Source organism: Hippichthys cyanospilos, chromosome 2, assembly GCF_059441005.1.
Source record: "Hippichthys cyanospilos isolate Australia breed blue-spotted pipefish chromosome 2, RoL_Hcya_1.0, whole genome shotgun sequence".
Classification (NCBI taxonomy): Eukaryota; Metazoa; Chordata; class Actinopteri; order Syngnathiformes; family Syngnathidae; genus Hippichthys; species Hippichthys cyanospilos.
Window position 1 is genome coordinate 20,427,175 of NC_142370.1, and position 14,174 is coordinate 20,441,348.

Consider the following 14,174-nt stretch of genomic DNA (forward strand, 5'->3'; position numbering starts at 1 on the left):
GCTTACGACAAGGAAATGACCGCTTTATCCCTGCATATCTATAAGGCATGACTAGTGATTACAGTGGTGGAGTGCTGAATGAAAATATATTTTGGACAAAAGAAATATGTTTTTCTAAGTTTGGTGTCAGCTGCCTCTGAGAAAATCCTGTTTACCAAAACACTAGAAAATGTACTGATTGAATCATACACAGTTTATGAATTTTGCCATTGAGATGATTGTTGGTAAATAGCAAGGTGGGCATAAAATACTGAAATATAAACCAGTTGGACATATGATCAATTACCCCTGTAAAGGTTACAGTCAATATTGCAAGCCGCAAGCAAAATGTTACGAACTAGAAAAGCAACACATTCAATTCCTGCTTTGAACAAATGAGAGAAAGTGACAGAAAAGTCTTTATTGGCCGTTTTATCTCATACAAATTGTTGGGCACAATAGAAAATATATACATTGTACATTTATATACGGTGTCCATCAAAAAGAATGATCCCATCCTCAACAGTTGACAGTATATAAATGAACAGATGTAGATTTCAGATTTTGGTGTGATTCCAATTTTGTGGGTTGATGGACAAACGGCAAACATTGGGCAAAGAAAAAAAAAAAAAAAAAAGTGTCCAACCAAGGGGATTAAAAAAAAAAGTTTCAGTGCACCAGAAGAAAAATAAACACCTGCTAAACTACCACAGTCAGCGAACACTTGTCAAGCAGTCAAGTCTACCAGACTTGCTTCTCCACACACACACGCGTGCACACACACACACCTGCAAGCTTCTGTTGTGTGCAAGCTGAGGCCTGTTTCAATCAGCTATATTTTAAAAACCTGGGGGAAAAAACCTGTCTGACTAGGGCCAGAGTACACAGTAACAAACAAAAAAACAGTTAATGCAATGATATAAGCTGATGAATGAGGTATGAAAGTCCAGGCGTTGTGTTACCAGTTTTCTGGGTTTCTAACTGAGGTTGCAGCTGCTGAGGTTTGTGGAAGAAATGCCAAGTGGACACTTTAATGGCCTTTTGTTGTTGTTGCAGAAAGCAAACCACTTTTAAAAAGGCTTATTACAACTATGTTATGTGAACCACGCTTGGTGAAGAAGTGGGCACAAGGTGGCACAAAAAGGGGGTAGCGCAAATGCAGCCCTGTAAGAGAAGTACCCACAACTCTCAACTTTATTTTGAAAATACTAACATCTATACAATTTGTCTTTCAGTTAACTGGGCACGCACACACTGAAAAACCATCTGTAAAAAGCTCCCTGAAGTAATGACACTTGACGCTCTCAACCTGGAATGCTAAACTTTAAAAATGACAACATGAAAAAAGCAGCACACAATTTTAAATGGCATGAAACCTACACACCAAAGAAAGCTGTTTGATAAGCTATAACTAAGATTTCCTAGATGAAAGGATGTTCTTTTGTGAGCAGTGAGTCCAGGAACAGTAGGGAGGAAAAAAATGTGTGCGCATATATATATATATATATATATATATATATATATATATATATATATATATACACACATATACATACATACATACACCCACACCACCGGTGACCTTATCCTAGACACTGAAGCTCAACTCCATCTAGTGTAAAATGCGGAGGATAGGTTAAACCACATGACACAAACACAACGAGCATTGGTAAAAATCACCTTTGTCCTGTACAAAACAGAAATTCTAGAGGCCCCACCATCTCAGACACAGGCAGGTACAGTATAGTCAATGACATTGAGTAAATAGTAAAGAGAAAAGAGAGAGCGCGAGAGGGAGAGAAAGAAAGAAAGAAAGAAAAACGACTACAGCCTATCTTTCAGCAGAAAAAGAAAACACACTAGATACTTAGAAGCCCATCTTTTCCAGTATAAAAGACTTGCGGTACCATGACAGAGAAAAGGGATGTCGTCTGTCACGTGACACTTAGATCTATGCTTGCGCAAGGTCCAGCGTTTTATCCAGTGCTGTTGCATGAGAAATATACCGTGTTGGCCCCCGTTTGAGCAGAGGGCCCAGTCGGAAACAGTGGTCATGAGTGCGGCACCGGTGTTGGAGATACAGTCCAGCTATGGTTAACAGTAAGTCAGTATGTTGAGTGAGGTAGAATGCGTTGTGGATTACTGGTCCTCTTCCTCTTCCTCCTCCTCCTCTTCTTCTTCCTGCTCTGATGACTCCTGTGATGCCTTCTCTTCCTTTTCCTATAATGGGACGGAGAGAAAAACTTAGCTTGTGCTCACCAGATATGCTGACTCAAGTCTCAACAAGACTTTCTTTGGTTTTTTTGAGGGGATCCGCGTTATCCTAAATCTTGACAAACCACAGTGGCATGAAGACGACCAGAGGAGGGGTCAGTGACTCATGGTGGCCTGATGAGTCACTATGAGGCATCCGGCTTCCTTCACTAACTTCCAATTGGCCGTGTTCATTCATAAAAATAAAGTGGCAGGGTAACTACAGGTCAATGCTCCACGTGACTCATGTGATCCAGGCAGCAGTCCGAGAACGCCCACAACTACTACTGCACATAACACACTTACTATGGAACCGCACCATCTTCCTTGATGAAACAACATCTTGGTAAGGGGAGCAGTCAACTTTTATGAACCTACAACAGTTACAAAACCTTTGGCAGCGGTCTAATTAAACTAAATAATATATTAACCAGCAAAATGATCTATCTTGGGAACAGGAAATTTGGCAACTTGCCATCAACTGAAAAGGATGTCCAACTTGTTCAGGATAACTCTCAGATTGAGAATGTCAAAAGCGACCACATTCAGAAAACGGGCGGATCGCGATTGGTCGTTTGCGGGGCAACTGATGTCATTTTCAGTCACCATCATGTAGCAAAATGACCAATTCCCGAAAATTTAAAAATGGGGTTTTTGCTGGTTGAATCGTATTCCGCAGGCACAATATTGATCGTTATCTTGACAAATTATCCTAACAAGGATCATTGGCGTGCTGGAGCCTATCCCAGCTGTCTTTGGGCAAGCTACATCCTACATCCGATTTTGTGGCCATCCAATCGTAGGGCACACAAAGCCGAAAGAATTTTCAATATTGAATAGAATTCCATACTTGTATAAATGGGGCCACATAGAGCATACATCATTTTTGGCACGGGACCTCTTGACTACAATTTTTGTGTGTACTATTAAACTTGCGACATCAGGAAATTGCATCGAAAGTAATGGTACCGTCACAATCTTGAATGAAGCACGAAGAGTCCTGTTGCTTCTCTATCTGAGCGGCAGCCACCAAACTTCAGTGTTTGTTAACTACATGCCAGGGGATTGTTACTTTTAATGATCACTGACAATTACGCATGCATGGAAAATGTTGTGCCCTGTGCCCAGAGAGAATATTTCTTACCTCCTTCTTGGGTCTTCCTCTGCGTTTAGCACCAGAAGCAGGTTCTGCCTTAGCCTTGGGAAGGGTGGGGAGCACAATTATATTAAGTGTCAGGCCAGTTTTATTGCAATCACTCTTGATATGTCCACTGTATATAACGGTTTGCGATCTAAACATTAAACGGCACAAAATAGTGTTTTATGCAAGATTCTGAAAAACAGCTTCTAAAGCGCACTGCACATTAGTAATCATGTTTGTATATGTAAATGCAATATAATGTTTGCTCTGTTTCTTGCTGCCTGCAGGTGGCAGCAGAGCCTTCACGAAAAGATATGGACAAGGGGCACCGGGTTCATTGGCTATTATCTGGAAGGCCAACAGGAACTGCACACAGGGCAATCCAGTTCGCTGGCCACCTGGTCCGTAGCTCAGAGACAGCTGGTGGAAGTGAGAATAGACTTAAACCCTCGACCACTTGGCGGTCCTTGCCAACCCTTGATGACAAATGTGTGCATGAGTATTTGTCTTCCCTAACACGTACAGTAGCAACGAGGACAATGCACATGAGGGAGTTAGAGGGTTCAGGGCGAGGGAGAAAATCAGCTGTTGCTATGGAGACAACAGGGCAAGAAGAAGTAGGACTGTGTGCATGGTGGGTGTTTGGCGTCAGTGTCAAAACACGATTGCAGCCACTGCCCAACGTCACCCTGAGCATGACAGGAAGCACACTGCAAGCAACACTGTGTACTTCCTGTCAAGAAAATGGCATCTACAAAAGGAAAGACTTGCATGACCATTTTAACAGAGGGGAAACACAGCAGGACATCCTTGACAGGGCTTTGATACAATGAAATAGTTAAAACCCTAAATTCTGAGGCTGTCTGGTTGTGACTAGGACTGAGGTCAATATACTTTTGCAGATATGTGACAGGATGCATGAAGACCTCGTGGACTTACTTTGCCCTTGCTGGTGGGCTTGTTTTTGCTGCCCTTGGGTCGTCCTCTGGGCCTCTTTGCAGTCGGGGATCCGCTGGGCTCCTGAGAATCAACACCCTATGTTAGCAAAACAGAACGGAAAAGTGCTGTAAATGAGCGAGGAATGTGTTGCACACAATTGACTCTGCATTAAGTGAAATGCAGACACACAAAAATGAATTGATCATCAACCACTAATCAACATTCAAATCGATTGCTAATTATTTTTGACAAGTGATTGTTTATTAAACTAAAATTGTCCAAATGCTGAGGAATTTAACCCCTCGACAGTTAATACCATTTCTCCACTCCACTCTGAAAGCAGACTGATTGGAATTGAGCTAAATTTATATGACATTTAAAAATGTCCAGTTTTACTTTGGAAACTAACAACGAATATTTTAGCCAGGTTTGTGGCAATACTGATCGACCAGTGAATGAACAAAAATGGGGAAAATACAATAAATAACATTAAAAATAAATAAAAGTAGTGCAATTTCTGCACAGCCATTTTTTTTAAAGGCCCGTCTTCGGATGGGATCAAAAACATTTGTAAAAATCGGACACAACAAAACGCGCATATCAAAGAAATTTTGCAAACGATGCATGAAAAAAAGACCCATTTCCTTCGACTCCCCTGGCGTTCTTGGGACAACCTGTACTTGTTAGCTAAGGTTACTTGTTGCTTTACTACTGCAGCTCTCGGCCACCGAAGCAATTCAATACACTGTGTGCAGTCATGGCCACACGAGCCACTCTCACGTCAGCCATTGCATAAGGAGCGGAGGTGGGTCTGAGAGGGTTAAAACGAGTTTGAGGGTGTTGGGTTACAAGTTCCTGACAAAAGCAGGAAGTTTGTTGATGGAGGTGTCTACGCCTCCCATTAATCACGGCTGAAGCATAAATGAATTGGGCTACTTAAACATGAGCTAGCATTAGCAGCAACAAAATAAAGATGGGCGTTTCACCTGCGATGCTTAAGAAAAGCAATTAGCTTAACCCAGCAGGGTGGTGGGATACACTTAGGATCACGAACCCATGTTTGCAATGAGGACTAAACCTTTGACAAAACGTGCACCTGAAAGTACTATTTTCCTTACCAGAGGAAGCTTGCGAGGTCTTCCACGCCCCCTCTTCTCTGTCTCCTTCTCCTTAGCCGAAACTGTCCCCTTGTCGCTCATATTTACTTCTCACACCTAGAAAATAAAAAACACACCTGGTCAGAGTCGTTTGTAAGACGGCACGCTGAGCTCATTTCAATCGGGGTGGGGGATGGGTGGTGTAGGGGCGGGCGAGAGAGAGAGAGAGAGAGAGACTGGGGGGGGGGGGGGGTAAAAAGGCGCAAAGACGCGACACATCCACCCCTTAAATCAAACGCTTCGCTGGTACTATTACGGTCTGGTGTGCACTCTCAACAGCAGATCTCAGTCGAACCGGCTTGCATGGTGCAGCCATGAGCCGCAGGCCTCACCGTTGCATTCATTTAGCGAGCGCATCACGAGGCCCGTGCATGCTTACACTCCACAAGCACACACATGCCCACATAAAAAAAACCAAACAAAAAAAACGCGGGAAGCTGCGCGTGTGCTTCGCATTTGTGTACGCATACATGCAAAAATTAATATATTACGACTGTGCCAGCGAAGTGCGCGCCTCGTGTTTTGCGGCGGGCCAACAGTAACAATAGATGGCTTATCATTGAAAGCATGTCGCCTCCCCTTTGCTAGAGCGCGAGCGATTTCAAGTATTATGGAGCCGTTCATCGTGAGGGCGCCTAGCTCTATGCAATAATGTGCACTCACCTTCGATCGCTTGAGTTTAACCTCCAGCCTGAATTACGCAGCGAAATATCCCCTTTAAGCCCTGTGCTTATGCCCGTTAAAGAGCCCTGCACCGACTCACAAAGCGTCGCGTTGAGTCGACAAGGAACACACAGCCCGCCCCCTTTAAATCCAAGCTCAAGAAGCACCAAAAGCAACTCAGCATTGAGGAAGAAGCGCGTTCGCGACGCGTTTTTCTTACCGGCAGTTTAAGCGTTTTATTCCAACGTGCTCCTAAAAATAGCATGTACGTCTCCTGTCCTGCAGATAAAGAAAAAAAAAAGGCGCCAGTCAGGAGGAGTTTGGGGGCAATATAAAGAGCCGCCCTCATGGGGGCAGGAGGACTGGGGGCGGAGATATGATAAATGGGCCACCAACTGCACTGGACCGGCTCAACCCCCAATGTCTCTCCCCCTCTGATTCGGCCAAACAATAAAAGGATGTGCACAATTTGCACCATGCACACAGCAACTACTGTTGTACATTCAAAACAAAGGAGCGGAGTGTTCCAACTCAATGTAAATGCTAGTTTTACATGACAAGCGATAGTTGATTACTACAGCTGCTGTTACGTGCATACTTAGCGTAAAATAACACGAATGAGAATTGTGTTAACACATGGAAACGACCATAACCCATTGTAAGCTTGATGCCAAGACAGCTCCACTTAAACCCTATTACTTATATATACTGTATTCTGAAAACACTGAAGGCGAGTCAGCCCCCAATATAGGTGTATGCAACCTCACGAGACAAAAATGACATTTTGATGATGTTGCGTTTTGCAATATTATTTAAACAGCAAATGTACCTGTTTTAAGCTCTCCGGTAGAGCGGACAGTTTGCCACGTGTCAACTGAAAATCACAGGCATTGACATCGCAGTTGCTCAACGCTCAGGTAACGACCAATCACAAGAGTACACTCAGGGCTGACTTGGCTTCATTTGGTTTCCATTCATGTGCAGCATCAGAGCTAAATACTGACTCATCATTTTTGCACCACTAGTCTGCACATCTGAGGGCCCGACTCGGTTTTTATTCAAGCGGCATTTCTTTAATTGTTTTTACGCCCCGAACCATTCAGTGATTTGGAAACCACTGGTGACATTTTGAAATATTTTCTACTGCTGACTGGGAACCAGGGTAAAACGTTTGGAACGAAAGTGGTATGTTGTGATGTCAAAACCTCCTACGCCAATTTAATGGTCTTTTGAGGGGGTCCAGCAAGTAGATTGTTACAATAATTAGATTTAATGGAGATAATAGACTGGATAGATTTCCACTGGTGTTTGGCGCAAGCAACTTTTCAGTCTGGATATGTTTTCCAGCTGAATAGAGTCTGCTTTAGTGACTGATTTAGCTAAAGATAATTTTGCTTCATCCAGTTGTTCATTTGTTTTTGACAAAACTGATGTAATTCTGCAAAATTGACAAATGTTGCCCTGTCATCCACATAGCCATAATTGCTACCTTTGGTGTTTGGAGGTGTTTTTCCCCTAAGTAACATCAACATACTGAACAAACGGCTCCAAAGGCATACTCCTGACCGTTTGATCAAATTCAGAATTTCTTATGGTCACAAAATAACTCTTTTTTTCTCCAAAACGCGACAACGTGATGCGGTGAAAATGGCAGTAAGGCATACATGTTACAGTATATGTACAGCAGCATCAGGAATGTTCGAATATGCATAGTAGCAGTGCATGGCATGAGCATTGATGTGAATTGTAAGTTTGGTGGAGTGACTGCTTGTGGAAAAGTCACTTTTGACTTTGGTGGAGTGACTGCTTGTGGAAAAGTCACTTTTGACTTTTATGATTTTCTGTCCTCAATATCTATCTCTATATTACAGAATTACTGTAATCAACCTGTTTTCACATCCCTGCTACAAGGCGCACACGAGGGTTGCTGATGTAAATGGCAGAGCCCCGTCATGCAAGTTGAAAAGTGACTGAGAACACTCGGCTTTGAAAGCGGTGTGTTATTTTATTTATCCTGATATTAAAGATTGAATGTACAGTACACGCGTAACGATGGTGACTGTAGTGTGCGGGAGGGGATGGAGCATGAATTGGTAGGGTGTTTTTCTCAATGAGGCCAATGTTCTGCTCAGCATGTGTGAGTCTCACATGCCACCCCTTCATTCCCCGTTTCTTACACTATTCACTTCCTTCCTCTACATCTTCCCCAACTACTTCATGCCCATCCCCCACGCCATCACACATCTCTGCCACACCAGCCCCTCAAAATGTGGAATGAAAAAAAAAAATCCTCTTGTGAGGGTTTGTCTCTCTCAGCCATTGGCACCACCTAGAGACCAATGAGGGGAGTGACCTACAATGATGAAAAAAAAATGAAAAAAAAAGAATGTTTTTTACCCGTACATAAAAACGTTGTGCTCGACCATGTAGATCTATTTTTTTGGTCACAACAATAAAACGATACAAAAAAATACAAATTTACAATTTTTAAAAACATTTATATCGTAAATAAAATAACACTTTACTCCTCCGAATGCATTTCAATTGGGCGTCTATTATACGCGAATTTTCTCAATTTATAGGCCTACCCGGTACTTAAACGGATATTAATACATGTCATATGTGTTTGCGTTACCTTTAGTGGAATGTGTGTCATATTTAACACCTTCATGCTCAATTTATGTTGGACTATTTGTATTTTATTGTAATTTATGATTATTTTCTAAACAATGACTTGAGGTTGTCGGATGCTTCGAGTAATGACTTCCAGGTCAATTTCTAGCATAGCTTCTTTTCATTGTTTACCTAACCTTTACTTGTATACATTTAAGAATACAAAAGCATAGAATACATTCATGGGCGTTACTCAAATAAGACTGATGTAAATGGTTGGAAAGACAAAGGCAAAAATGTTGTTGTAAAAAGTAGTTGAACACTTGACGAGACCTCCAGAATGTGTTCATTGCTGAAGGTTGAAAAGGCAAAAAGTAAAAACAAATATATATATATATATATATATATATATATATATATATATATATATATATATATATATATATATATATATATATACAGAGAGCACTAAAATCATCATTATTAGATACATTTCTGAAGCCCTGGGCAAATGTTAACCTGTGTTCACAGAAGTCAGCAGAGGAACTTGGTGAGACAGTTTAAAACCAACCATCAAATCTCAAAAGAGGCAAATGTGTCACTCATCTTCTCCTGGCTCTTGATCTGTGTGGCAGCTCAAAGCAGACAGAATCCTATTCAGCATCTCGGGGGGGGGGGGGGGGGGGGGGCGGCGGGGGGGGGGGGGGGGGGGGTCTTAGCCCACTTTGGCTTGCTCACCCATCCTCCCACTGAAGTCCTCTTGGCCTTTTACCACTTCCTGTATGCGCCTCCATCTTGCCCTGTGACAAGCTCTTTGGAGCATTCCACTTTGAGGCGCAAAGAGGGCAACAGCCGCGCCCAACCAGGTTCCACCTCTTTGATAAGGCTGCCCCCGACGCTGGATGAGCACCAAACATGAAGAGCACACGCGCATGCACACTCCTCACAACCTCTTCCTAGTTGTACAAAAGAGAGGATGAAGCAAGCATGCAGGGGGGAAAGCACATCTACTGGGAGGAGGGAGGAGTGTGGGACGTACTATAGTTGAAAGGCAATGTGGGCGGAGACACAAATGTGTGTGTGGGTGGGGGGCGTCTTTTCTCCTTGTGAGAGGGGGTGGATGGAGGTTAGTGGGCGGGGGGATGGGGTCGTTTATGAGTAGTATCTGAGTCACATAAACAGGAAGTAGCCCGTGCTGAATTTACACGGAGGCCGGCGATAATTGGCATTCTTATATTTTACCTTCTTAGTCTGAGTCAACTTTACAGTGCCACAGCCTAAGATTTTTGGACTTGTGGGAGCATCACTCACCCTGTGACTCAAGTTTTTGAAATTTGTCAGTGGTGAAAACGGAGTTATATTTGAAACTCATTTTGGCAGCCTTAGTTTCAATGTTCAGCATGACTCGCCTTTTGTGTAGTTTCGGAATTATTTGAGAAAGTGAATTTCATTGCACGCAAATTGATATACAACACTGAACATTTTAAACGTGCCAAATTCCCATTTTTCTCAAATACACTGGATGGATATATCTCAAAGAAATGAAACATTTAAGGTACTGAAAAATCATTCAAATGTATTTAAAGTGACTACATAAAATAAACTATTTTTTCAATTCTGTTATTAACATGATGATGATGTTGTAAGTGGGAGGTCAAGGGTCAAGAGCTTTGATGGTGCAGTGCACTTGTAACTACTGTTACCTTTTGGGTTTTCCTACATTTTTCTTCTTGTGCTTACTCTGGCATTTTCCTCAAAAAGTTGATCTGCGTGTTATGATCATCCCCACAATTGTGTAAATGTAATATTTCTATTTCAACACTGTTTTATTTGCATTACACCAGTCCTGGTAGTAAGAAGGAGATCAATGTTGACATTTTCACCTTTAACGTTTGAGGGTTTGCTAGATCGCACAAAACCAATGGGTTACAAAACGAAGAAAAGCGTGAACTTGGGTTTTTTTTTTTTGGTCCCAAATAACACGTGATAACTATTAAATTCATTTTTAAAAAGTATGTTTTGTTGTTTTCGGTGAGCCAAAAGTGCCCACGATAGAGCAAAAATTGAACAATTTAATGCACTAAGTACATTATTGATGCTATAGCCTACTTAAATGCACAATGACTTGTTGATAGGCAGTTATAACGCTTAACTGCTGAAAACGGCTAAATGAGTATCCCTTTGAAAAGCTGAATTCAAATTGTATAAAATGTGAAGAAAGCACACACTCTTTACATTTGCATGAACACAGCTAATGTGGCAGCTAAAGAAGCAAAGTAGACATAAATGACCAACCATAGATCCATGAGATTTAATAATAATAATAATAATAATAATAATAATAATAATAATAATGTGTTCATTGTTTATTTAGTAGACCCTTTGTTTTATAGGATGGGTATGGGTTGATTCACTTCACATACGACTCTTGGAACAAGACGCAGGAATGGTGTAATACACTAGAGGGCAGTCATGTGCCGTGAAAGAACGACATCCCTGTATTCATTTGAGACGTTTGCTTTAACGCTTTAAGTCAATAAACCGCATGGTCACGCACTGTTCTTTGAAGTTAAATTGTACATATACCGACATTTCTAATGAAATCAATATTCACCTATTGGTTTTAAAAGTATATTTTTATTACTATCTCCTATATATGAATGATTTCATATGAGACACGTGTATTTTAACAGTTGAACTGTTTTTAAAACTCAAATTTTGAATCAGTTTGAAAAATAATCAAGACATTGCAGTAAACCCCCTCCCTGAAGGTGCTTCAAAACCAGAAGTCAGAATTTTTGACATCACAACCTTTGAACTCCAACCCTGCCCCACCTTGGACACTATACCTTGAAACCCTTACTAGATGAAAACCACACTTTGAAGCCACAACCCTAGTTTGCAACCCTAATCCTCGACCTCAATTTCTGAACAACTGGCAGAAATCTTAACCACTTGGAGCGTAAACCCGACTTTAAAACCTTGACTGTTTCAATACTGCTTTGAAACCCTATCCCAAGTTTGAATCACTACTGTACTTCAAATTCATTTCCAAGTTAGTAACCCTGCTTTAAAACCTCAAATGTTTTAAAACATTTTCATTTTCTGTGCGGTGACATTTTTCAAGTGAAATTTGTACACCATGTTAAAAACCAGAACAATGCATAGAAGTCAAACCCACAGAAACCCTGCCTGCTTTAAAATCAAAGGTCACACATTCTGACAGCTGAATTTTTCAAGCAATTTTGGGACAGCTGTCAGATGGTGGCCATTGGCAGAAACCCTCACAGGTTAGGTTATCTGTCCATATGTGTCAAATGATCACACACCCTTTGTGTTTTGGTGGATTCGGGATGGAATCTTGATCAGGCAGGTTCTTAGACGTTCTTAGACGGTTTTTTAACTCGGTTTTGGAGCCTCTATTTCAAATAGGATCACTGCGGAAGCTACGCGCTCCTTTGAAACTGTACTTTAAAATCCCAAAGTCACGCATTCTGAAATTTTGTAAATGTAGGTGAAAATCGGGACCCTGCGTGAAAGAAAAACTCATTTGAGATCCCTTCTTTAAAAACAAAGTTACTTATTTTGCCAGTTGACATCATTTAGCAAAAGAATTGTCAAAAGGTGCTCAATACGTCGAATGATGTTTTCGTGCCACATAATTTATAAATATAGAATACTATTGCCAATGAACACGGTACAGTCAGACAACACGTAGTAACTCTACTTACAAAATCAATTTGTTCCGGAAGTCATTTTGTAACGTGAGTTTTTTGTTAGGCAAGCCACTTTTTACAAGTAAATAGCCAATTTTCCTGAACTCTTTTGATAAATAATATTAATAAATCATAAAAAATCATCAAAAACTGTAACAAATACATCTTAGAATTATATCAGTGCATAATAATTATGGATTTACATGAAAATAGCCTAATCCGTTCCAAGCCCCCCAAAATTCTCCCAAACCCTTTTGATAAATAACATTAATAAATCATAAAAAATCATCAAAAACTGTTACAAATACATATTAGAATTACATCAGTGCATAATAATAATGGAATTCAAAGTGCACCATGTAAAGAATACAAAAATACGCTGCTAAATCTTTTAAATGAATCATATTGTTGCAGCTGACTATGAATGCAGTTCACTTATTTGCCTTGAGATGGCGCTAGTGTAGAAGAAACCTTTTTAGATCTTTTTTTTTTTTTTTACATTTTTATTTGATGTTTTCTATGATCAAGGCATCATTTACAAGTCCACAGAAGAATAGAATTAGAATACAATTTATTTTTGGATCATTTTGAGCATGTACATTGACTAAAGTTTAACTTGGGGACACGCAAAATGCTTCTTGTTTGACATCTTTCAGCCCAAAGTTAAAGTGCTAACAACGTGCTAAAGACGCTAACGTCAAACGGGACAGCCCAAAGTGATAGGTTACATATGTGTTTTCATATCACTATGCACACTGTTAGCCATGGCTAATGTCATATTTCATGTTTGTTAGTTCTACGGTGTAAATTGTGGATGAACGAGAAAAAATGAAATGTGGAAGAGCGCAGTAAATATCGATGCAAAAAAATATTGTCTTGTCTGTGGTCAACCCGGCATATTAATAAAATATAGAAATGCACCAAAAACATTACACGTCATCGCTTGCGTGTCATTATTACACACCAGCAATTTTCGCTTTTCGTGTCCTGAACTTTCTATCATTACAAGAGGGAATATTTTTCCGAAGCTGAACTTTCTATCATTACAAGAGGGAATATTTTTCCGAAGCAGCGTTTTGTAACCTGAATTTTCCGCAACTAGACGTTCAAAAGCAGAGGTACCGCTGTTCTACCAAGTGACACATCATGATGACATACTGTATGACTTTAAAGTCAAATAAGACAAGGACAGTCATGATGTCACAAGCAACGCAGACGCAGACAATGTGCCTCATGACATATTTTGAGGGTTCTTTCTACTTTGTTCTGAACTTGATTGGGTGGAAATCCAGCATAAGTAAAGAGGCATTATAAGATCAGAGCTGACATGAGCATATGTCCGGGAATTCTAGGAGGCTAATAAATGAGTCACCTTGCAACCTGAAGGTGCATCTAGATATGTGTTATTTTTGCTTGTGTGCTTCCTCTGCTTTACCTGATTGATCCAAAGGGAAGGGGTTCCTCTGCCCACATTAGGTGCTGTCACATCCCAGCAAAGCATGAGCAGTCCACTAGAAATGCAGTCCATATAGCGTCTGTGCTTGTGCCTCTTGGAAATGATCTGGGCTCTATTTTATCAGCACTTTTGTTTATTTGCACCGAGAAAGCACAGATTCCCTTCGCCGAGTTCTAATTTGATGACCACCACGACAAATAGGAGCTTGGCTAGGGGATAACGATGTTTACAGACTTCTTCAAACAGGTGCAAGGCTC

General features: G+C 40.9%; 1 protein-coding gene across 4 annotated transcripts; it reads right to left on the reverse strand.

Moving 5' to 3' along the window:
• Positions 1 to 385: 385 nt before the first annotated feature.
• On the reverse strand, positions 386 to 9,012 carry hmga1a (high mobility group AT-hook 1a). 4 transcript variants are annotated; one of them, XM_088438050.1, is made up of 5 exons: positions 6,353 to 9,012; positions 5,431 to 5,526; positions 4,313 to 4,408; positions 3,377 to 3,430; positions 386 to 2,199 (listed from the first exon to the last, which is right to left on the reverse strand). In XM_088438050.1, the coding sequence occupies exons 2-5, from the start codon at positions 5,509 to 5,511 to the stop codon at positions 2,119 to 2,121; spliced, it is 312 nt and encodes a 103-aa protein (XP_088294176.1). In that variant the 5' UTR covers positions 5,512 to 5,526; positions 6,353 to 9,012; the 3' UTR covers positions 386 to 2,118. The 4 variants fall into 4 exon arrangements, with proteins under 4 accessions (XP_088294176.1, XP_088294193.1, XP_088294201.1 ...); XM_088438067.1 differs by having other exon boundaries at positions 4,313 to 4,393; positions 6,353 to 9,011; XM_088438075.1 differs by lacking the exon at positions 6,353 to 9,012 and adding an exon at positions 6,133 to 6,286 and having other exon boundaries at positions 4,313 to 4,393.
• Positions 9,013 to 14,174: the final 5,162 nt, after the last annotated feature.

Coding starts and splice junctions, on each gene's coding strand:
- hmga1a (XM_088438050.1), bottom strand. CDS start 5,511: ATGAGCGACAAGGGGACAGTTTCGGCTAAGGAGAAGGAGACAGAGAAG. Junction 3,431..4,312: donor AGCCCACCAGCAAGGGCAAA/GTAAGTCCACGA, acceptor ACCCTTCCCAAG/GCTAAGGCAGAACCTGCTTC. Junction 2,200..3,376: donor GAGGAAGACCCAAGAAGGAG/GTAAGAAATATT, acceptor GTCCCATTATAG/GAAAAGGAAGAGAAGGCATC.